This window comes from Aphelocoma coerulescens, chromosome 1, assembly GCF_041296385.1.
Source record: "Aphelocoma coerulescens isolate FSJ_1873_10779 chromosome 1, UR_Acoe_1.0, whole genome shotgun sequence".
NCBI classification, from domain to species: domain Eukaryota; kingdom Metazoa; phylum Chordata; class Aves; order Passeriformes; family Corvidae; genus Aphelocoma; species Aphelocoma coerulescens.
In genome coordinates, this window is record NC_091013.1 from 65,670,063 (window position 1) to 65,693,544 (window position 23,482).

General features: G+C 42.2%; 1 protein-coding gene across 1 annotated transcript; it reads left to right on the forward strand.

Moving 5' to 3' along the window:
- The first annotated feature begins 1,108 nt into the window (after nt 1–1,108).
- Nucleotides 1,109–22,624, forward strand: SETDB2 (SET domain bifurcated histone lysine methyltransferase 2). The gene is made up of 14 exons (XM_069010898.1): nt 1,109–1,375; nt 2,356–2,415; nt 4,821–4,943; nt 6,365–6,430; nt 6,998–7,097; nt 7,725–8,291; nt 9,804–9,923; nt 10,912–11,081; nt 11,822–12,044; nt 14,015–14,099; nt 15,735–15,828; nt 16,490–16,821; nt 17,815–17,903; nt 20,309–22,624. Exons 1-14 carry the CDS (start codon nt 1,360–1,362, stop codon nt 20,424–20,426), a joined length of 2,163 nt encoding a protein of 720 aa, XP_068866999.1. The 5' UTR covers nt 1,109–1,359; the 3' UTR covers nt 20,427–22,624.
- The last annotated feature ends 858 nt before the right edge of the window (nt 22,625–23,482 follow it).

Genomic DNA, 23,482 nt, shown 5'->3' on the forward strand with positions numbered 1-23,482 from the left:
AAGTCTCTTTTTAAAAACGTAATAAACTACTATTTTTACTGAGAGATTTGTCAGCACAGCAGGAGTGCTGAGCCACCTTCTTCCCAGCAATGTTACTGTGAGTTGTCCCATTCCTGTCTAGGGAGCTGGGCCGTTCTCATGGGCTGACCTTCAGCCACAGATGTAGGCACATTTGTGTAAACATTTAAAAGGTTTTATAGAAGTACAAAGCAGATGCTGGACATCAAAATCTTCTGGAGGATCTTGGGTCAGGTGAGAGCTCCAAGTCATGTAAACACAGCATTCCCGCCCCCCCCGAACAATCACATTTCTACCCCCTGCCACAAGATTGGCAGTATCTACAAGAGTGGAAATCTTTTAGCAATTATTTAAGCGTATCATGTCTATCTCTACAGTTTTGAAGTGGTGGCAAAAAAGAAGTGACAAAAGAGCATTGACAAACTACCGTCTCTGGCAGAGACATATTTTTGCCCCTCCGAAAACCATCTTTACATAGCCACAACGCCAACACTCGCAAAGCCAAGGCAACTGCAAATTGTAAAGGGCGGTATGAACTTTTACTTTCACACTCGGAACAGAAAAGGGCAGTGATAATTTAGCATTTCACAGGGCAGCGGCGCAGCCAGCAAAGGCGCAGAGCAGAGACCAGCACTGAAGTTACGCAACTCGCTCCCGTACCAAACGTTTTAATTTACGACACATTAAAGCAGAGACCGCGGCCTGACGCCGTCCCGCCCAGGCCTGCCGGCTCACCCCTCCCATTCCCCCGCTCTCCCCCCGCCCCCAAGATGGCGCCGGCGCCCCCACAGCCCCGGGATAGCCCGCCCCCCCTCGACCCGCCCTCTCCAAGATGGCGGACGCACCTCCAGTGCCTCGGCTCTGCCCCGGCCCCGCCTGCAGCGCCTCTCCGCCGCCGCACGGCCCCGCCCCCTCCCCGCCCCTCCTCCTCCATTGGCCAGAGCTGCCGCCCCTCCTGCCGCCTCAGCCAATGGAGAAAGAGAGAAAGGCGGCGCGCGCGCGCCCCCGCCCTCCTCACGCGCCCACATCCAGTCTCCCGCCCTCCCCAGCAGGGTTGCGCCCCCTGGCGGGCGGCAGTGCGAGTGCAGCGTTGGAGGAGGAGGAAGAGGAGGGAGAGGAGGGAAGAAGCAGCAGAAGAAGAAGCTGGCGGGGCCGGGATGAGGTCCCGAGGGGTGCGGGAGTGACCTGGGGCCGGACCCCCGACCGCAGCACGCCCCATGCCAGCCTCCCAGCCCGACGCGGGCCCTGCGGCCCTGCCGGAGCGCAGCGAGACCCCGACCTGAGCTGGGCTCGGCGCCACCCCAGTGCGGATGACAGCTCTCCGAGCAGCATCCCCGGAGGATGGAAGAGAAAAAAAGTAAGACTTAAAAAAAATCTTGTATATAAGTGTGTATATATATATGTGTGTGTACATATATATATATGTTTTGAGCAGCCATTAGTCTTGTAAGAAACATTTCTAGGAGTCAACAGTCTCAACCTATTTTCCCGTTCAACTAAACGAAGTATCCTGAATGAATTGAGAGGTTTGGGGTTGGTTTGTTTTTTCAGTCGTAGCATAGAAAAGATGAAGTAGCTAACATAAATAAGGCATGTTTTACGTTCTCTGTGTCATTGTAGGCTGCCCACGGAGGTGGTGTAGTCACCATCCCTGGAGGTGTTTAAGGAAAGAGTGGATGTTGCACTCAGTGCCATGGTCTGGTTGACATGCTGGAGTTTGGTTGGACTGGGGGATCTCAGAGGTCTTTTCCAACCTATTTGATTCTGTGATTCATGGAGATAAAAATTTGGAATCTTCAGTGTGGTTGAAGTGTGCTGCCTTACTTCTCCTTAGTATTCTTGCAGTGAAGGGTATCTTGCATTTGTCAAGAAACAGATTCAGTAATTTATTTACTTTTTTAAAGCTTTCTCTTTTTTCCCCCTAAATAAATCAGTTTGGTTGTAGTACTGCTGTACTGAGCACATCAATTTAGGAAAAATAAAAAGAAAACTTTGCATTAATGGGCAGGGGGGTTCTGTAGGCTCAGCTGAATGTGCTGGAAAGTTTGGGTCATCTTGTGACACCTTCCTGCTTGAAGGACAGTAAGAAATGACCTAAGTAAAAAAATTTCCTCACATAGCTTGTTTAATTTGAGTTCCTCAACTGGATCTTGACAAGGCGTGGGATGACTGTTTGAACAGGGAATTACAATTTCAACACAACATATTCTCACACAGTGCTCCTCCTGATACCCACTGTATTATTTACTTGTATAAATTTTGAAAAGCTGAGTAGCTACAATTATTGTAATTTCTCACCCAATCTCTTACTTACTTGTCCATTCTTCACCTTTGCAGTGCTGTGTGACTTCTTTGAAGAGGAGAACCTCACCAGTTCCAGGGAGGAGAGCACTGAAGGTAGTATAATTTGGATTTATGGAGGGAAAGAGGAAAGGAGTGTGTATTTGGAACTGCTTCTGATACGAAAATTTTACCTGGAGGACAATAGTTTTGCCTTTTGTGGTGCAAGGTTTGTCAGCAGCACTACAGGAAACACGCACACAAGTTGTTTTTCTGGTAGCTGGAGTAGGTAGCCCTGACCTTGGCAGGTTGTATCTTGCTCCAGTATCACTACCCTGCACAATGCCTGGAAGAAAGAGCTATGTGGCCACAGGATTCTGTAAAGGGAAAAGAAAATCCCTCCAGCCAGATGCCAACTGATTCATCAGCTGGAGAGATGGCTCTGAATGCTGACAAGGTAGATGTATCCTGTGTCTGCTCATTCACTGTCCTTCTGGCTGTGGTTGGTGATAGCAGCATTAGCACTGGAGAGCTTAGTGGTGTGGACATCTGTCTTTTTTTTGAAATGAAAATTATACTATGAACTTCAAACGCAATCTCTGCTTCTCCATGCAGAGCAAAGCTTTTGCTGCTGGAGTTTCGGGGCACTCCAGCATGACAATTGGGGAAGCACTTCCAAGATGAGTGAGCACTGCACACAGCAGTGTATGTTTTATTTCCCTGTGGTCTGCACATTATTACAGCTGAGGACTCAGAAACAAAAAACTCTTGTCACCCGTCCTCTGTAGTAATCCATGCACCAGTGCTATCCAGATTTAGTAAATGTATGGAAATATCTGAGAACAGGTAATGAATAAGGACAGCAGTTTTAATCTGCAGTGGAGAAACTTGTTTCTAGAATTTCTAAATGCATACTTTTAATTGAATGTATTTTTTTCAATTTTATTTTAAACGCAAATATTAAATATACTTTTTGTTGTTTTAAATTTGTAATGCTGTCATGCACAGCAAAAGGGTGGGAATAGCACAGGGCAGGTGGTGTCCCTTGGACCAGTAGTGTAAGTTTCTGAAAATTGTTGTTACTTCTTTTGTAATTGGACTTTAACCTTTCTGCATGTCTAAAAAAATTTCTGTGAATCTAAGAGATCATTAAATTTTGTTGATATTTAGTGCCAAATCAGCTATTTCACAAGATGAAGTACTTTTATCATTGCCTGTTGATATTAAGTATGATGGCTTTAGCTGCTGGTGACATGAGCAGCAGGGGTTGTGGTACTTCTTTCACTGCTGTCATGATGCTTTTGAGAGTAACCACACTGCCATAGCATCACTGGGCTTCTGGTGCCCTGAGCAATAGAAGTCATTTTCTACTAAGTCAAAAAATGAAGGAATATTTTTTTATGAACCTTACAAGAATGCAGTATTTCTTGACTGCTGGGAAGGTGTCACCCCAGCACATTTGCCAACAGAGATTTGCTTTCTGATAGTGGAATGTAAACCTAGTGTGGTGACAGTGGACTCCACCTCTAGGAGTGGAGTAGAAAACCAGACTTGCTTATGCTTTTGTCCTTGGTCATGGAAGAAGAGCAACATTAACTGAGAAAGAGCTAATTCCTTCTTCTGCCATCATCATTTGACACACTGAACTGACGTCTTCGGGTTCCTCCCACATGTCGGGTACCGTCCCGTGCGTCGGGAATCCCCGCCCATCCTGTGACCACGCCTCCTGGTCCTCCGCTCCCGCACTGAAACATACTTCTTTTTCACAGTCCTTGACAAAGATGCACAGCTAATGTTTTAACAAGAGCCTTGATGAATGGGCTTAGCACCTCAAAGGAAGAGGAGGAGTTCTAAACCAGTAGCTTAAAAAACATTTCTTTAAGCCAAATGTTCTTTATAAATATTTCTTATGGAGAAAGGAGGCATGGTATATGGGGGGTGTAAATTATTTCAACTGATACCCCTGGTTGAACAAAATTTATCAAACTGATTTTATCTGAAAATCAAACTGATTTTATCTGAAAATATTTTGAATTGGTTTTCCCCTACAAAACATGCCAAAACTAATGATGAGACACGATAGTCAGCCTATGCAGCTAAGAGAGGTTACAGCTATAAAAAAAAATCCCAATGTCTTTTGTCGAGTAAAATATTCAGTTCATTCAGTTAAAAATACTCTCCTGTGTCACTTTTGGGAATTTCAGTGATTAATTTTTAGTGGGATTCATTTGCTGGTGTTTGAAGAAGGGCTTCCACAGCTCCCTCTGCAACCTACTTGAACAGTTGCTTGAGGGAGCATCGTGCACCACTGGAAGCCACTCCAGTTCATCACTTAACTTCTGTTTCACTTTCTTGATTTGATTTAGGAGTGGACTCCTGGGGGTTTGATGCATCCTGCTGTTCTGGTTATTTTTTTCAGAAGTGCCTCCAAATGAAATGAGTGGGAATCTTTGAATAGTCCACTAGGAGTTAGGCATGTTTTTAGACTTCTCAGGGGCTGTAAATGGAAATTTGCATTTCAGGTGATGTGAAGACGTTTTGGACACAATTGGGAGGTAGAAGAGTGGATGTCATATTTGAGCAGGTGCAAAATGTGCTGTCATTGCTGAAGGAAAAGATCAAGAATGGAACTGCCACAAACCAAGGTTTGAAATCCTTGTAGTGGTTAAACTGGACTGCAGAGTAGCTGTGGCCTGCTTTGTGTAGGTCTGTGTAGTATCTGCCATAATTCAGATATCTCTGAATTTTAATTACTTAGTTGTTGGTGGTTTTAAGCACTTTAAAAAAATGTCTCTCTTTCTAGAAAAAGAAAAGTGATTTCAGGTGCATGTAGCTATTTTCTTGTTTTGCCTGTATACTTTTTCAAGCATGGCTCTTAAGCACACAGAACTGAAATACTCATTTTTGAGAAGTAATGAAATACGTGTAGTGCCTTGTGTTTCATTTATCATCAGAATTATTAGCCTTTCAAGCTATCTCAGTGAATTGAGTGGTTTTGGGGTGGGATAATAATAATCCCAGTATTATTTTGTGTCAGAGACACCATTATAACTGGAAATAATAGTAGAAAAATGTGACACTAATGCATTTCAAATTGTTCTTGATTTTCATGGAAATAAGCTTCCTCTATCTACATCAAAATACATTAAAATCGTGTTTCTGATAAGCTTGGGGCAGTACACAGATTCCCTTTTAGTGGTTTATTTAATTGAGTAAAATTGCTTCTTTTTGTTAAGTCACCCATATAAATGTAATCTATGGATCTTATTGGGGTTTTTTTTTTGTTTAAGAAAATGTACAGTGGTGTAAGATGCTTCTAAACTAATATAGCCACACACTCTGCATTATATATAACACTTCCTCTAAACTAAGCAGTGCAATTTTTTGTGTTCTTGAGCTCACATCTTGACTGTTATGACAAAATACTAAAGCAGTGCAGAGATAAAAGTTGAACTTGAATCCCCAGATGATGCAATAAATCTGTGATAAAGTTCAATTTTTCTGTGCTTTCTTTTGTAAAGGTTTCAAGCTAAAATATTAACATGGATTTTGCTGGGAGTTTTCTGCCAGCTTGTAATATTTATTGCATGGGGTAAGAGGTTGAGGCAGAATGGGTCTTTTGCATTCTTACTATCTGAAGGCCATTTCTACGAATTTAGAAGTAGCATTAATTTGGTCTGCCAAGATCCAGCCCTTCTTAGCCTGAAGATGACTGGTCTGATGACAAAGATAGAAGCTTACACTAAATTGTCTTTATGTATATCACTGCCACAGTAGGCCACCAGTTTATGTGTGTTCGGAAACATTCCAGCAGCTTTCCAAAAGCTGATGGATATTCAGTGCCAATTCACAACTCCTACTGTGAGCTGTAATAATTTAGTAATTCCTACATGTGTCTGCTAAGGTCTGTGGTGCAACATGTTTCTAGTAGTATCAGTCTTGCCATGCTCTAGATGAGCACAGTGAGGAGAATCGAGTGTCTCTGGAGGATTTAACACCTTGTTTTACCTATTATCATTACTTAAATTAAACTTAGTATCTGTTTTGGTTTGGTTTTTTTGCATAGAATGCTGGCAGGCTTGGGCACTGGTGAATGAAGCTAATCTAGGTGATCTCTTAACCCTGGCAAATGGTATGTGCATCTCCATTGTGTTTGTTTGGTATGCGGATTTAATTTGTCTTGTTTTACTCAGCAGAAGCTCAATTCCCTTCTTTGAAGTCAATAAAGTAGATCTGAGAAGGCCATTGGCATTACAGTGAGGAAAACCTAATTATTAGTTTCCTCAAGTACTGAACTGTGAACTCTTACCTGGGTTTGTATTTTTATGGTTTGTGTGTATGTGTATAATGCTTGTACCACAGGAAGAGAGTTTGAACTAGTAAGCCCTTATGAACCTGAGCTGTCTGTGAGCAGTTATCCTGTGCATGGCTCCACTAGCTGTAATAGCTTGGCATCCTTTTATTTCTGATAGCAAAGGGAAATCTGTACATGTGTTTCTTGTGCTGTTCTTTCTGATCACTTTGAAAGCCACATGGAAGATTTTTCAGTAGGGCACTTGCTGACAAGCTTTTTGTTAGCTGTAGTTCTTGGCAATGCATTGTTTGTAATGTGTTCTGTTAATTATCTCTTTAGTAAAGTAAATTCAATCATAAATTCAAATGTGGATTGATGAAGTTTTTGCTCACGTTCAATTTTCAGTAAGTGATGAGTTGAGTGGGGCTGGCGCACAGGAAACCGAACCCAAACTGCAGCCTCTTTCAGATGACAGTGCTGCAGACACTAAAGAAAGTTCTGACAGGTCAGTGCCTTCATTTCAGTTCCTTATTTGACATATACTTTACTTCAGTTGAGAGAGTTCTCAAATTTGTATTTCTAAAGTCAATGTTTTAAACCCAGTTTGAATCCTGCCAGTTTTCAAAGTGAAAATGTTTTTAACTTGGCCTCTGTGGAACACCTGAGGTTTTGGGTAGAGTTGTCTAATTTCCCACATGAGAATGTTGCAGAATAGGGCATTAGGTTGTGAATAAAGGTTCATGAGTGTTATCAGGGTTAGGATTTAAGCATCAGTTCTCAGGCTTTCCTTACTGTGCAGACTGTCAGGTGTGTAACTTAGTCTCTCTGTGTTTAGTATTTAGCCTCAGGTAGTGGTTTGAAAGATGGGGGTAAATATTTCGTTCCTTTTGTTTTACATTTTCTTCCTGTGTTTTAGCATGTAAGTTCTGGGAAGAAGCTTTTTTTTTTAATGCAACTGAATATGTCTTTATATGTTATTAGGACAGTTACACCATGTGAAACCTTGGGCCTTCTAGCCATGGCCTGTTTCTTTTCTGTGCTAAAAATATTAAACTACTAAAAAACCGAACACTTTACTGGTTGTCTAAAATGCTGCTCTTCTTTCTTTTTTTTCCTCCTTTACTCCAAATAGCGAAAAAGAGGACATGGAAAGAACATGCTCAGGGAGTGAAGAAGCATCTAGCAAAATCCAAGGTTTACCTTTAAACGTGCATTATCAGAACCACAAGTGCTCTAGTTCATGTCTTGCCAACAGAGCAGCAGGCTCCTACAAGGGTGAAAATCCTCTGAAGATCCCAATCCTGTTTGACTTTCAAAGGCGCCATGCAAAAGCAGACTGCCTTTCAAAATCACTGGATGTGAATTACAAAGCTCCTTGTGGTCGGAGCCTGAGAAGCTTTCGAGATGTGCGAAATTACTTGTTTGAAACAGAGTGCAATTTCTTATTTCTTGATCACTTTTCCTTCAACACGTATGTACTGTTGGGCAGGAACACCATGAATCCCGAACCCCTCGTGTTTGAGTTCGATATTAGCAACGGAGCCGAGTCTGTGCCCGTCTCCTTCTGTAACACTCTCGACCACGCAAGGTTACCTTATTTCAAGTATCGGAAGTCATCGTGGCCACGTGGATATTACCTCAACAATTTCTCCAGCCTGTTTGTTGATTCCTGTGACTGCACAGATGGCTGCATCGATAGGTAGGTAGAAAGATCTCATCTCGGGCCAGTGACACATGATGCCTCAACAGCAGGGTGGTGGTGTGTGAAGGTGCAGTACCAAACAGTGCCAAACAGGACCAGCATTGCTGGAATATCTTGTGCCATGCTTTGTGTTGACTGACACCATTGTGTCTTTCTCTTCTCCAGAACTTGGGTGCTCCTACTGGTCCACCCTCTGTTGTAGGAAAGGAAGCAATCAACAGGTGGATTATTGTGTTCTTTTTCCTTTCTTCCCAAATTGGCAGTACTTCTCCTCCAGGTGGAGCTGACAAGCAGATATCTTGGCTTTGGAAAAAGAGTAGGGAAGGGAGTCTTGTGCCAGCAGAGGCAGGTTTGTTTTCACGGCAGGCAAGGAAGGATCCTGCATGACAATTTCTGTTGCAGCTCCTACTGTAAAACGGCATCTATGGATGGGGTGGGACAGCCTCAAGGGATCAGATCATTTGGAACTTAGAAGGTTACTGAGGGCAAATGAAGAAACATCCCCATTCCCAACCTCTACATGTTGTCCTTCTCCTTGTCTAAACAGAAACTACAAAACTCTGTGGTAACAGAATACATCTCTGGTCTGAGCAGTTCCAGTAGTCTTGCTCATTGTCATCTTTTTCTAAATCCCGGTAGCTCTGAGCTACAGGCATTCTGTCTGAACCTGCCACAATTATCATATGCAAGTTTGGTGGTATTTTTGTCTACTTTCTTGAAGGGTGTTTGTCTGATCTCTGTCTATAGGTGTTACTTGGTGTTGCATCTGTTTTGTATTATTGACAGCTAGGGGAGTTGCACATGCTGCTGTGCAACATAGTTGCTCACGACCTAACAAAAGCTTGAAATCGCAGCTTGGTATAATGAAGCTTCAGTAATTTTAGTAACTTCATTTCAGCTGAGTGGTGGGAAACAGCAAGCACGCAGCATGCCACCTCTTTGCACTAAAGTCCCACAAGAATTGAGATGCTTTTGATGTGCAGTTTTGGGGTTTAGGATTTGCAGGATCGCTGTGACTCTTTGGAGTTGTCATGACATACGATGGTGAAAACAAACACTATTGCTTGAGTTCTCCACACTGTAAATTTCTTCACTTCCTGGGGGCTAAGGAGGGAGGAAGATAACCAAGTAGTGGCAAACAGGCTGGGATGCTGTGCCAGAGGAGGTGATTTTTATTCATTCGATCCATTTGACAGTGTCCTGCTTATAATAAGTTTCTGTTGTATGTCAGCTGTTTGCATGTGCCATTTAAGGAGCTTGGCAGAAGAATGGGGTTGGGGTGGAGAGAACATGGTTGTTGTAAAGCACATGTAACCAGTCAAGAGACTAAGAAAAAAGGTAGGGTGAGACTGAAAGAGCCCTGTGGAGTAAAAGGAGCAGGGAGGGGGAATACAGGTGTATATGTGGAAGTGTGTGTGTGTTTAGTCAAGTACATTTCAAATTACCTAGATTTATGATTGATTTATGCTGCTTCAAATAGATTCTGAGATGTTTTACTCTTACTTTTAGGTCAAAATGTGCATGCCTACAGCTGACAGCAAGAGGCTGTAGTAAAACCTCTCTGACTCCAGGTAGTAAAAGATGCCGTGGATACCGGTACAAAAGACTGGAGGGACCTGTTCCTAGTGGGTAAGAAAGACTACAGAGTAAAATAAGAGCATACAAATAAAATAGCAGTTAATAGTTCGGTCTAAGTGCCACAGGATTAAAATAACCGGAGGTTTTGGATTAATGAAACCTTCCAGTTTTGTCACAATTTTAGTGACAGATCAGGATAATAAAAAATTAATGTGACTTGAGTAATAGGAGGAAAAGAAAAGCTTTTGTATTGCAGATCCTACAGTTTTCACAGCTAAGATCATGCTCCAAGAAAAGTGTCAAGAGTGACCAGAGTCCTAAAGACGCACCAGCCGGCTGCTGTTGGCAGACTTGGTTATGGGTGACTCTTCCCAGAATCTTCAAAGCCATCCAATGCTTCAAGTGTTTGCCTTTTCTCTTATTCAGCTCCTGTGGATTAGTAGGTGGCCTTGAGAAGGTGTCAGTTACTTCAGGTGTCTAGGAGAGGAATTGTGCAAGGTAGCTTTCTGCAATAGCCAAGGGCTTGAATCTGTAGGCTTAAGGACACCCTCAGTCTTCTGTGTGATGTTAGTTTATGGCTGACATGCAGAATTAAAGCTGTCAGAGAACCCAGAAACAGATGCAAAAAAAAAGCACAATTATGAGTTCTTTTGGAAATGCTTCATTAAATCCTGAAATTCATAACAGCTGCAGAAGTCCAGGCATAGGCTGTCTTTTCTAAAATCTCTTTCAGTACAGAATTAGGTGCTTCATAGGGATTTCTGTTTCTGTGTGATTTACTCCTATAAAACAAAAATATAACATTTGTTTTTCTTGTATACTTATACCAACATTTGGCAGACTCTTAAAATTTATGAATCAGCAATCAAGAAAGTCACAAGTTTCAGAGCATTGCTGCACAACCAGCAATGTTTTAGCCAGAGTCTTTATATTTCAGTCCACTGCCTTGTTGTTGAATTAGAAGGGGAATTAATAACAGGAACTTCATTATGGTAATGCATCCTTTTATATTGTGTTTTGTTTTTCTTCCTCTTGACAGGATTTATGAGTGCAGTGTGTTGTGCAGGTGTGACAAACTGATGTGTCAGAACAGAGTTGTACAGCACGGCATTCAAGTCAGGCTGCAAGTGTTCAACACGGAGAAGAAGGGCTGGGGCGTCCGCTGCCTGGATGACATTGACAGGGGGACATTTGTTTGTACTTACTCAGGTAGCAGGAGGTGACCTGTGAAGACATGTAGCATAATTCTCCATCTCCTGTGGTGTGTGCCCTGGATTTTTTTTGAGAATGGGGAAATGTGGGGTTGGAAGAGAAGTGTAATCTTAACTTGCAATATGATCAAACGGACAGAAGAATTTTGAAGAGCTCTGCTCTGAGATGGTGACAAACAATCAAAACAATATGGGACAAAACCTATCTCAGACTGTTGATTTTTTTCCCTCACAAATCTGTGCCTCCTATGCTAGGGCTAATTTTCCTTCAGTAAAAATCATAAAACCATAGGATGGTTTGGGTTGGAAAGACCTTGAAGAACATCTAGTTGCATCCCCACCACGGGCAGGGACACCTTTCACTACACCAGGTGGCTCAGGACCCCACCCAACCTGACCTTGGACACTTCCAGGGATGGGGCATCCACAGGTTCTCTGGGCAACCTGTGCCAGAGCCTCCCACCTTCACAGTGAAGAAGCTCTTACTAATATCTAATCTAGACGTACTCTCAGTTTAAAGCCATTGTCCTTTGTCTTATCACTACATGCCCTTGTCTGATTCAGTTTGCATGTCAGCCTATATTGACATCATAGAATTACAGACAGCATTCATATTTTGCTTTCCCAAGTAATGCTCTTGTATTTGTTAATATAAGTTTGACCTGTGATGGTGAATGTGACTCAGCAAACAAGCATTTAAAAAAAAAACCACCGAGTAAACTTGTCTTTTTCTTTCAGGTAGGTTAATGAGCAGAGCTGAAGTATTGAGAGATGCTGAGCAAGAGCTGAAGGAGAAAGGTGCAGTGAATGACAGAGGTCATGACTTTTCTTCCAAAAAAAGAAAACTTGACACTGATAGTTCAGACTCAGTGATCGAACTAGTGCAGACGGACGAAAATGACATTCCTGAGAATAAGGAATCTTTGTCTAAGACTGTGGATAATGAAAATAAATCAACCCTGTAAGTTTAGCAAAATAAGCTTAAGCATAACGAAACTAATATTCTGCTATTCTAGAAACTCTATTGTATAACTTAGAGTATGTCCTCATATGAAGGTGGTGGTTTTTTTCTTTCTGAACTTCTTTTTTAATTCCTGATTATTTCTTCTAGTAGGACAGAGTTTTTCCTCTCTATTAATTTTACTTATGTGTACCACTTGGCATTTTCTAGAAATTCAGTTCATCTCTTGGATGTACTTGATCTGTTTAGGGCAATAATGGTAATGCTAATTTGAAAGAATTAATAAAATATACTTAAGATAAATTGTTTAAAGATACTCAATGACACTGAAGAGTTTGATAACATATTAGCCACCAACTGTTCTGCCCTTTGCTCCCAGTGTCTAAATCTTTTCTTATTTGTAACATAACCTTTCCTGCCAGAAACCTTAACCTCTCCTGTTAAGAGTCTGACAACACCGCACTTTTGCAGTGAATATGTTTTCATTGTACACTCAGGGTCTCAGAGCCCATCAGAATTCCTCCAGTAAATTCAAATAACTGCGTGCATGTGTCAATAGCATGCTCTAGTCTTTTCACATGGAAGCTGGGAGCATGTTTTCTTAAACTTTATTCCTTTCTCTGCTGCACTTCTTTGTAAACATTTTCTTTGTACTACTCATAAATTATTGCAAATTCTAGGTCTTTCCATAGTAGAAGGTTATTGTGGATCTTTAAGAAGCAACATGAAATTGCAAATGGAAACTTTTAAAAATATCTGCTACTGTATTCTCATTTGCATTTCAGTATCTTGGAAATCTAGTGAATTCATAACTTTGTAATTTCATAATTAGAAGCAATCAGCTAAGTTTTACTTCTGCTAAATGCTGTTACTAAAAATTGCAGGGAAGGACAGTTTCTAAGTTGCCTTTAGTGCACTGCTACCTTAAATCCCACTAATTTCCTTTCCTGAGAATAAAAATGTTTTCACATGGGCTATGTAAAAAATAATTCCAAAAGAAAGACTTTTTTATTCTGCCCCTTAAAAAATGACAGTCCAGCTGAACTGGAAACCTCTGAGAGGACATCAGTGTGCTAAGCTTGACATGTCATTCCCCCAGACGGGTTGCCTGTAGAAGCATGTAGTCGTGTAATAATGTCACATCTTCTCGTGGCCTCTGTGCACTCTGAGTTTACAAAGGGGTTTAAAGCCTTAGAGAGTAACATTTCTTGCCATTATCAGTAGTCCAAAAAAGTGCCATAATGGAGATTTTTGTGGCAGGAAAACACACATAAATGTTTTACATTGAAGATTTTCTTGAATAAGAGCCGTTACATATTGCTAGACATTGTACAGATATTAATACTCATTTTGAAACCGGTATTTTCTACTGCGCTCTGAATGTAGTCCAGATTAATGTGCTGTTAGATTTTTTAAATGTTTGCACCAGATAACTGCTTCCCATCCTTCCTCAACCCTCTCCTGATGGGAAGGACTGAGGTTCTTTTGTGGGAGAGCATTCTCTAAATCTGTCATATGTTGTCCTCCCCCTCTGTCCCCTTCGCTATCCCTTGTCTCCACAACGTCTTTGCTTTCCTAGTTGAAAGATGTACTGTCAAAACTGTTGACAGTAGTAGCAGGAAAAGGCAAAACTCTGTTGGTGCTATATTTTGAGATAATCTGATACAATAACAGTAAAGCTATTTGGTTCTCAGCAGGGCAATTGGAAAAGGATGTAAAAGCAGCTGCTGATCTTTCAAAAAAGTTCAAGCAACTGCTTTCTTACAAATACTGTAGAGAGCCTAGCCTAACTTCTCAGTTCTTAAAAGCAAAATATTCAGAGAACATGGGGTGAGACCAGACTGCAGGCTCTGCTGTAGTTCCTTCTAGAGAAGAGACTGGAACTAGAGACTGTTAAAGAAATGTCTGTTGTGAGAGTTACTTATGGGTCTGTTTGTCTTTTATAATTTCCTTTTGACCTTTCTGTACAGGGTTCATCCAAAGAACTCAAGTAATGCAACTGCGAGAAGGCCTGGAACCAGAACACTTGTTTTTCGCAATCACCAGCTAAAAATGGTAATAATAAGTGGCTTTAATAGATTCAAATTTTACTGGGCTGAGTATGTATGTTAATTTTGACATTTTCATCTTGCATGTTTAGATAGTTCTAATGACCTTTCTTCATGAGATTTTGTCACACCGTGAGCTAGGCTGCCATGCTGGAAGCTGCACCCCATCCCTTCTCCATTATCAATCCTTCAACATGTTCCCCCAGACCAGCATTATCTACTCTCACAGCCTTTCCTTCTCCACCTGTGCCGGTTTGGGCAAATTTGGAAATAATCCTCTGAGAGAAGACAGGTTACAACCATCCCTCCCCCACCAGGTTCGGGAAAAAAAGAATTTTCCTCGAAGGAAAGTGAAAGAGATAAAAACTATTTATTTAACAAACACACAGAAAAGGATAATAATGCTAAATAATAGAACCTCTCGCTCTGCTGAGACAAAACCTGGGAAAATTTCAGAGTCCTTCTGTAGGTAGCCTCTCTCTTCCTCCTCAGAGCTGGGATGGGGTGGGGCCCCCTCCTCCAGGGCCTCCACCTCGGTGGGAAAAGTCCCGATGTGTTCTGATGTTGAAACAGTCCAAAAAAAAGAAGAAGGGAAAAAAAACGAAGTCCCAGGAAAACAAAAGTTCAACTCTCCATCTCTCTCTCTGGAGAAAAAGTAGCTGAGAACTGGCTGAGAAAGCAAGCCAAGTGCTTCCCTGCACTCTCGCCACTGCTGAATGCAGAGAGGAGTCTCTGTCTCTGTGTCCTTGAAAACAAACTGCTTTGAAGAATTTTGCTGGGTTTTTTCTCTCTCCCCTCTCAGGCTCAGTTTAAAGGCATAGAAAGGCACAGAATTAATTTCTGGGCATGGGGCAGCAATATGGGATACACATCATAAAGTCACCCCAAGACACCACCCTTCCTTTACACTCCAGCCTCAAGAGCCTTAAGTAATTATTCTCCCCCTGCACCCCTTGTAACTAAATACAGGGTTAGGGGGTCAGAGTGATACTATTTTTGTGATGTGCTCCCAAAGAATGGCATAGCAGGGAGAGAAGAAAATCTCAGGATGTCTGTGCAGTTTTGTCATACAGTGGCAGAGTTGGGAGAGCTGACCTGAGTGTGACTCCTGACCTTTCATGAGTGCAATGTTTGTCTGCAAACACGTGCAAAGGAGGAAAACTGGTGTAAACTTCTGCTGTAGGTTTTACTGGATTCATTGCCCATAAGAAATGTGTATGGGATTTTCATGCTAACATTATGCAGTCCTGTCCATTCCAGAACTCCCATAACTAATTGCTTTTTTGTGACAGGAGAGGAGAAATTCTGCCACATCCAGTCATTTCATTGAAACTGTGTAAAAAGCATGTTTGGGATTTGGCTGGGCAACTTACAATTCTGGTGAAATTGTTGGGACTTAAGCACTTACTTACATGTCTTATTGACTGGGGGGCTCTTTCCTGGTTATTTTGAAGGATAATTTGAAATTAAGATAAACGTTACTTTGCAGTAAATGTATTAACTTTTCCAATTCAGCCACAGCTATACATTACAGTAGATTGGAAAATTCAGCCTTGGAGTTCTAAAAGCCACTTGCTGTGCCCTGTTGGCCCAGAGTTGCATACAGCAAAATCACATCACATCCTTTTCATTCGATACACAGGTGCACAGTGCCAGCTCAGATGAAGATGATAGTTCTCAGATCCATCAGTCGAGCAAAACAAAACTAACCAGTGGAACAAAGAAAGGAAAAGAAAGTAGGTTTGCAGAGCTCTACGTACTGCATGCTTTGTACAGTTGTGTCCCACCAGGTGATAGACTTCAGTGTAGACAGTTCGGGCAGGCCTGTTCTTAGAGTAGAATGATGTTGTCAGTAGATGTTGGGACATGTTGAACTGTCCCAACAGCAGCTTCTCAAATACAGTGCAATTGTGAGAAAGCCAGTCTTGCAGATCTTGCTGTGTCACACCCAGCCAACAAAAATTGAACAGGATATAATGCTCAGGTGGGGGGACCTCAAGCTGGAGAGGGGCAGTGTGAAACTGATGCTATTTGCACATGCATCTTTCTTCTGTCTTAATTACAGTTTGTGATTCTCTTGGGAGTTAAGGTGGAGAATGATAAAAAACACTACATGAAAGAAGTCAGTCTGGAGTGGGATTTGAGAAGAGTGAGACACTAGGTCACTCACAAGCACCTTGAGCAAGTGCTTAAGGCACCAAAGCAGGAAACAGTCATTTGTGGGAAGATTGATGAGAGTCGTGGAAAAGTTGTGTTATAGACTTGTAGATAGCAAGGAAGCTGCTTAGATTTTGGAGGATGTGGGAAAGAGTGGATGGGTAAGAGTTCAGGGCCAAACAAGGGTAAGGCTTTGGCCTTAAACTGGTGTTGAGAAATAATATACATGTCCATTGACAGAATCCACCCAGCAGCAGAAGGAAGAACATCTGATGGAAATTGGACAGACTGGCTCTGCTGACGTGGACAGTGCAGGATGCAAAAGAAAGAGTCTGTCACCGCAGGGCATTGATTGTGGCAAGTCAGGTGTGCTGAATGACACGTGTATCGTGAGGCCATCTAACAGTGCACCCCTAAAAGCTGACTGCAAAAAGGAAAATAGCAGCCAGTCAAAACAAGATACACTTTGTGAGGAGGCTGATGGTGATGGGATGCTTCCCAAGAATGCTAATGAAGAAAATATTTACATACTGGATGCCACAAAAGAAGGAAATGTGGGTCGTTTTCTAAATGTAAGTACTAAGTTGCATGGGTTCTCTTTGTTGTCTCTGCAAATACATCATTTACTTATTTAAGCTTAAGCTAGAAAGCTTTTGCACATAAACAGTATGTGTGGTAGGTGCATGACAAGAGAGGCACATGTGGTGCTCCCTGCAGTCACAGGTGACAGGACAGTAGGTTGGGTCACACCAGCTGTTTGTGCCTCCATAAGCTGATACGTGCTATGTACCAGCTGCAGTTTTTGGCACTGCTGGCTTCCTGAGAAACATATTCCCCAGTAATGAGTGACAGCTTTTTACTGATGGCCTTTCTTGGGGGTTCAGAGAGCAAATAGCACGTTTTGTTGAGCCACATGCCTTCTCCCAGCCTTGTTTATTTTGTTCCCCAGCCATTGCAGATTCTAGTTTGTGCTGGTTTAGGACAGGTGTTGTGTTATTGTACAAACCTTCCCTACTGTTCAATCATAGGTTCAGAAAGTGGTGTGTCATACTGTGTACATGTCTGCTAAATAAGTCTCTCAATTTTGACCTGCCAAGAAATAAATAGCAATGAATTGCCAAGTACCTCCAGCTAAGACAAATGATTCATAGACACATCTGCAGGTACTCTGCAAATAATTTATTCCTCTTCATTGGCATGATTATGTCTTACAGCAAAGCCCTTGCATATGTTTAAGCTGTTCTTCCTTGCAGAGGTAATATGGTGTTAATATTAGTAGTGCATCTTACAGAAACCTTTCTTCTGCACCCATGAGCATACATTCCTATGTGCACCTGAGTGACCTTTCACATCCTGTACTTGGTCAACACAAAATCGTTTAATCCATTGCTTGCTCCCTAGCACTGCTGCCCTGGCAATGGCATTGGGTAATAAACATTTTGTGTGGGCTGGAGAAGGGAAGGAGGAAACTACCTTTAGTAGTGACAGATAGTGACACAAAATAGTTTTTTCAGCCAACGATATGGTGTTGGACTGTTTCTAATTCAGATTTTTCCATTTTACAGCACAGCTGCTGCCCAAATCTCTTTGCACAAAGTGTGTTTGTAGAAACCCACAACAGAAGTTTTCCATGGGTGGCATTCTTCACAAACAGGTGAATTTCTGGAAGTTTAATGTTGTTCATTCAAGGCACTAGGGGACAAAAGCAGTGCTTAGTTAGTAGGACATAATTACACTGAGGGGTGGGGCAGATGCTTAGATTATGAAAGCACAAAACTACCTTCTTATTGGTGACTTCTTATTGTGCACTGAAGACAGAAGAAATAGAACTTGTTGATTATCACTAATGAGGTTTTTTTCAGTTTTGCACTGAAATGTAAAGTAGGGAAACTTAATTTTGATGTGTCCACTTCACTGATAACTTCTTCAGTGGAAAAATAGGTTTAACTCAGCATGGCCATTTGGAAAGCCACGATTCACTCATCCCACTGTTGTGTCTCAAGGAATGGCCACCAGATCTGGGTCCCATAGGGCAGGATTGAACCCCACAGGATATTAAGGTTGAGACACTTTGTGGGCCAAACAAGCTGGCTTCAGTCCTTGTCCTCACAGCTGTCAAGACAAGCAGGATTTTTTGTGGTCTGGCATGTCATGGGGATGTGACAATAGGATACTCAGAGGTGAAAATTGTCGCTGTTGTACCGAGAACGGCAAGAAACGACACGAGTCCAGTTTCAGGATAAGGGGCCAAAATGGCTATATTTAATTATATAAATCAGCTTATATAGCTTTGTTCACAAGGATGGCGTGACACCATTGGTCCCTTGATCAACCACCTTCTAGAATGATTGGTGGAGGTTTTACAACACCCATTCAAAATATTTTCTTCAATATACCATAACAGCTTGGAAAACAAGTTCACAGCTGTGCAATAAAGTCTTGGTTTACAAAAATCTCAAACCGTTTCTCAGCTAGCTTGCATGAGAAAGAAAACCTTCACAAGATGCTACAGCAGCTGGAAAATTCCTCTGCTCCTAGCTTTTTAGTATCCACAGAAAATTTGTTCTGAAAGTAAAAGATGCAGATATTTCCTTAGTGTCTAAGAGAAAGGGAGGTACAGAGAGCTGGTACCAGTGAGACAGAGGATGGCAGCAGCTAAACCCAGAAGAGGAAAGATTAATTTTATGAATGAAGTTAGCTGATGTGCATGCCAGCAGTAGTACTAGGTGAGAATACAACAGAGAGGAGAGGCTTTGTTCTGACAAACCAGTTCCAGGGAACACTGATCTTTTGTGGAGCCTTGCAACTCTGCTCCATGCTGACACAGATGCTGTGGATTGCACTGGGAGGTTTCCAAGAACTGTGAAGACAATGTTTTGAAATATGTTAAAAAAAGGTTTTGTTTTAGCGAGAGTCTTTCTTGCTCAGGTACTCAGTAAAGAAGTGTAGTGGGACTGAGGCCAGTAGTGAGAGGTAATAGAGACCAGCAAAGACACTCAGGGAAGAAGACTGTTGAATGAACTTCCCCTCACTGGCTCTCCGTTTTCTGGGCATCACCCTTTTACAACTTTTCTAAATTAAGGACATCATCTGAAACATTGAGCTTAATTGTGTTCCTTCCATGAACTTGCCCAGTCACCTTTTTATTTGGTTTACATGTCTGGCCTCTAAAACATCTCAAGTCAGCAAGTCCCAGGCTGCAATTTTGTGCTGTATGAAAAGTCCTCATTATTTGTTGTCAGTCTGCTGCCTGGGAATTCACTGGATGTCCCCTATATCATATCCAGTGAGAAACATCAGAGAATTACTCTCTTCATTACAATACTCATATTTTACTACATTTTCCATCAGTTGTCCATCAGCATCTTAGTCTCAGGTATTTAGTTTGGCATTCATTTTGGACAATGAATTTCCTACCTTAGACATTTCTTCTATTGTACTGTCAGAGCAGCTGGTTCATGAGGAGCATGTGTTTAATTCTGAGTTTTGGGCTTTGTGCACATAGTGCAATTGCATTAAAATGTAGCTTGTCAGACCAAAGATGACAGTCTTCAACCACTTTATCTAGAGATCTGTTCAAACTTCAGTGATGCACTGTACATAGGAAAAATAACAAAACCATGTTACTCATTTAGATGTATCTCACTTACATGGTTTTCCTTTCTTTTTTTTTTCTTTTTTTGTTTTGTTTTGTTTTTTGTTTTGGGGGTTGGTTTGTTTGTTTGGGCTTTTTTTGTTTGTTTTTGTTTGGGTTTTTGGTTTTTTGTTTGGTGGGTTTTTTGTTTGTTTGATTTTTGTTTCTCAGAATTTCCCTCTAAGTTGGAGCACATTGTTTAGACTCCAATCCTTTTTGCAATCTCCATAGCTTTGTTAGGCAAAGCAGCACCAGTGTGCCAGAGACTTCTTGTATCCCTTGTTTCTTTCCCAACAAGCTGCCTATGTGATGCTCCCTGACCCTTACAGTTTTTTGGGTTTGAATGTGTGTTGTTGGTGACAAATTGTAAGCACAGTACTGTTTCACTTAGTTCAAACAAATTAACAGAGTGTTTTATTTCTTAGACATGTGAAAGCTGGAACCGAACTCACATGGGATTATGGTTATAAAGCTGGAAGCATGCCAGAGACAGAGATTTCCTGTCAGTGCGGAGTTCAGAAGTGCAGGAAAAAAACCTTATAGGCAAAGCTTTCCTGCTGTCAACACATCTTGTACCTGGGGATTTATATGATGGAAGGGATGACTACTCAGCGAACAGCCCTCAAGTCCGTGGTGCTAACTGCATTCAGCTAAAATGCCTTTCACCTGATGTTTTTCTGAATTTACATTTAAACGTCACTTTTGTAGTTTGCAGAATTAGAACTGTTTGTCCTAAGAACAGGCATCAAACTTTCCCTAGATAATTTATGTTCTCCTGGTCTTCCTCCTCCCTGCTTCTGATCTGCAAGTAAAGTTCACAGTGCACTGGAAGAATTCCTCCTCCGTGCTATCTGCAGCAGAGACACGACTGATGAGAGCAGCAGGTCCTTGGTGCTTTCTGTGCTCCTCCACAGGTCTGAGTTAGCAAAACTCAGGTTTCTGAAAATCATTATGAATGCAAGGCTGCCTGTGTGTCCACTAGGAGTTGTTAAAATACACCTAAGCCTGATGGATCTGGTGGGACAGATAGTCCTGAACAGAGATGGAATTAGACAGAACAGTTCTGCAGAGCTGTGTTTGTGCTACAAAGTGGGCTGGACAAGTCCTGCTGCAGCAGGAGAAAAATGACTGGGTTTCGTTGGATTGCACCCCTCTCCACGTTTGTGACACACAGAGAAATCCAATGTATCTCATCTCAGTGCTGTATTGTGTCGTGTGGGACAGGTGGGCCACAGAATTCCTTACCACAGTTTGTTGGAAAGAGAGAAACAAGCTACATTAGGAGACACAGAGTGCAGATGTAGGAGGTGACTCTGAAATGGAGCAAGGGATGGGTGTGTGGCTTTTGAATGTGTTGTAGCATTGGGCAAGCAAGCAGGTGTTGCCGATGAGCAATTTAGACGCTTGAAGAAGCACTGCCAAAGGTTTCAAAAAAACTGATTTTATTAAAAACGTTGTAAAAGTAAGACTTAACATAGTTTGATAGCAAAGTTCCCTCTGTTACTGCAAAGGATATAACAATGATTTAAAGTTACCGATACAAAATCTAGTGCACTGTAATACAAAGCTATGTGTGACATCAGTCTCTTACTGGAGATCTGCAGTTGGTCAGGGGTTTCTCAGCCTCAAGGAGTAACATTGAGAGGTATCCCAGCTCACAGGGACATCACTGCCATACAGCCAGCTGATTAGCATGAAAGCTCAAAAAAAAGGCTCATTCAGGCTGTAATTTATGGAATAAAGTGGTTGGGTTGAAGTCAGATTACCTTTGTTGGAGAAGGTAGACATGAGAGTCTTGTACCTGCACTTTTTCTTTGTTCCTTGATAAATGAGTCTTGGAAGGACCACCTGCTATTCATGTGTTAATTGCATGATTGGTATCCCAGATTCCAAGTCCATTTGCCTCAGTGCTCACCATGTCACCCTCTTCCTGTGGGGGTTTTCAGAGAAATGGTTGGAACAAATGAAGGTCTTGGCCTGGTTATGTCCAAGCCTATACTACAGAATGAAGGAGAAGCAGGAACCAGTTCTCAGCCCTGAGGCCAGGAGGCAATGGACATCGTATGCCCACATGGCTTAGGGTTCTCTTTTAATTGGGTCGTATCTGTGCTGTGTAACTGTGGACAAACATGGTATCTGTGGCCCTAAGTGGTTTTTTTTAGTTTGTTTTGGATGCTTCAAGCTTAAAATCCATGGGGTCGTGCTGCAACACAGGATGCTCTTGAATTTCTCAAGTCTCAGCATGCATGTGGAGTTTCAGCGTGTTAAAAGTGGACCTTTAAGAGAGATAACAGACCTGTGAACCATTCTGCTTACAATGAAACCTCAGCTCTTCTCTGCCACGGCTCTGAGAGTTTGACATATCCAGCAAGGAAACGTCTCCTCGGCTTTGGTCCCAGTCATTGCACTCTGGGTTTGCGTGGGCTTTCACCACCCATCTTCAGGGATAAATGTAGAAGAGTGGAGTTACCCCAGTGTTGGTGCAGTACTTCTTCAGAGGGTCAGAGCTACCCACTCTTGCCCTCATCAGCCACTCTGTCATTGCAGCCCCTGTGTTAGCTGAAGACAGCACTCAGCTCAGTTCCCTTTTGCTTCATTGAAGATCTGTCTCCACTCAGAGGGAATATGCCTTGGGATAAACATCTTTCAGTGTTAACCAGAGACATGCCAAAGCGTGTGACAAGCCCATGGGTAACCCAGGAGTGGTATTAGCCTTTAAACAAGTGAAAATGCAGAAAACATCTGTGTCTATGCTTGACTTTAATGTGGAAAAGAAGATGGGAATGTTGTTAAAGCATTGGGGGGGGAGAAGGTACATTTTACTGCTGTTGATTATATTTTCCAGAGCAATGGTAGGAATTAATGATACTGGGCTGATGAGGAAAAGCTCTGTTTCTTGATGCAGGAAAACAGACCTAATGTTTCAGAAGATGCAGCACTTACTTGCTCCATGTGGTCTGCACCTATGGGAGAGCCTGCTGTGAGCATAGATGTCACAGAAGGTGTGTGTATGAAACCGGGATTTTTGGCTAGCTAGGTTTATCACGTCTGTCTCCAGGCTGGTGCTCCTTCATTCTCCTCCTCCAGGCCAGAGATCATAACCTATCCATGAGCAAAATCACCTTACAAGGTGTGATTTCTGCCTGCTTCTGCAGCATTACTAGAACAGGTTCTGCTGAGGGTGTCCTGCAAGTATCCTCTGCAGGTAATAGCCACAGGAGTGCTCCCCTGAGCTCACTCTGCTCTGCTGTCTGTTCCTCTGCTTGTAACAGCTCGCAGATGGGGATGTTTCTGAGCGCAGCCCCTCGTGTCGCCTGTGCTTTAGCAGAGCAGTTTGTAAAAGCACCGAGCACAAGCAGTGATGGAAAAACAGGTGAAGATATTCCAAATGAAGTACTCAAAAGCACCTGTGGAATGACACATTTGGGATTTCTCGTCAGGCTGTCGGGGGTATCAAAAAAGAAGAGGGCCTGATGGGAATTAGTTGCATTGAGATATGAATCACAGTTCTTACAGTGAGCAGGACAGTGAGGAAGATGGTCCCAATGGAGGGACAGTAGGGATGTGAGAATGTATAAGGGCCTCATGGAAATAAATAT

What these genes read in the sequence shown, in the direction of transcription:
- SETDB2 (XM_069010898.1), top strand. An exon ending in ATTTGTTTGTACTTACTCAG is followed by an intron (nt 11,082 to 11,821) that starts GTAGCAGGAGGT and finishes TTTTTCTTTCAG; the next exon opens with GTAGGTTAATGAGCAGAGCT. An exon ending in ATGTGGGTCGTTTTCTAAAT is followed by an intron (nt 16,822 to 17,814) that starts GTAAGTACTAAG and finishes TCCATTTTACAG; the next exon opens with CACAGCTGCTGCCCAAATCT.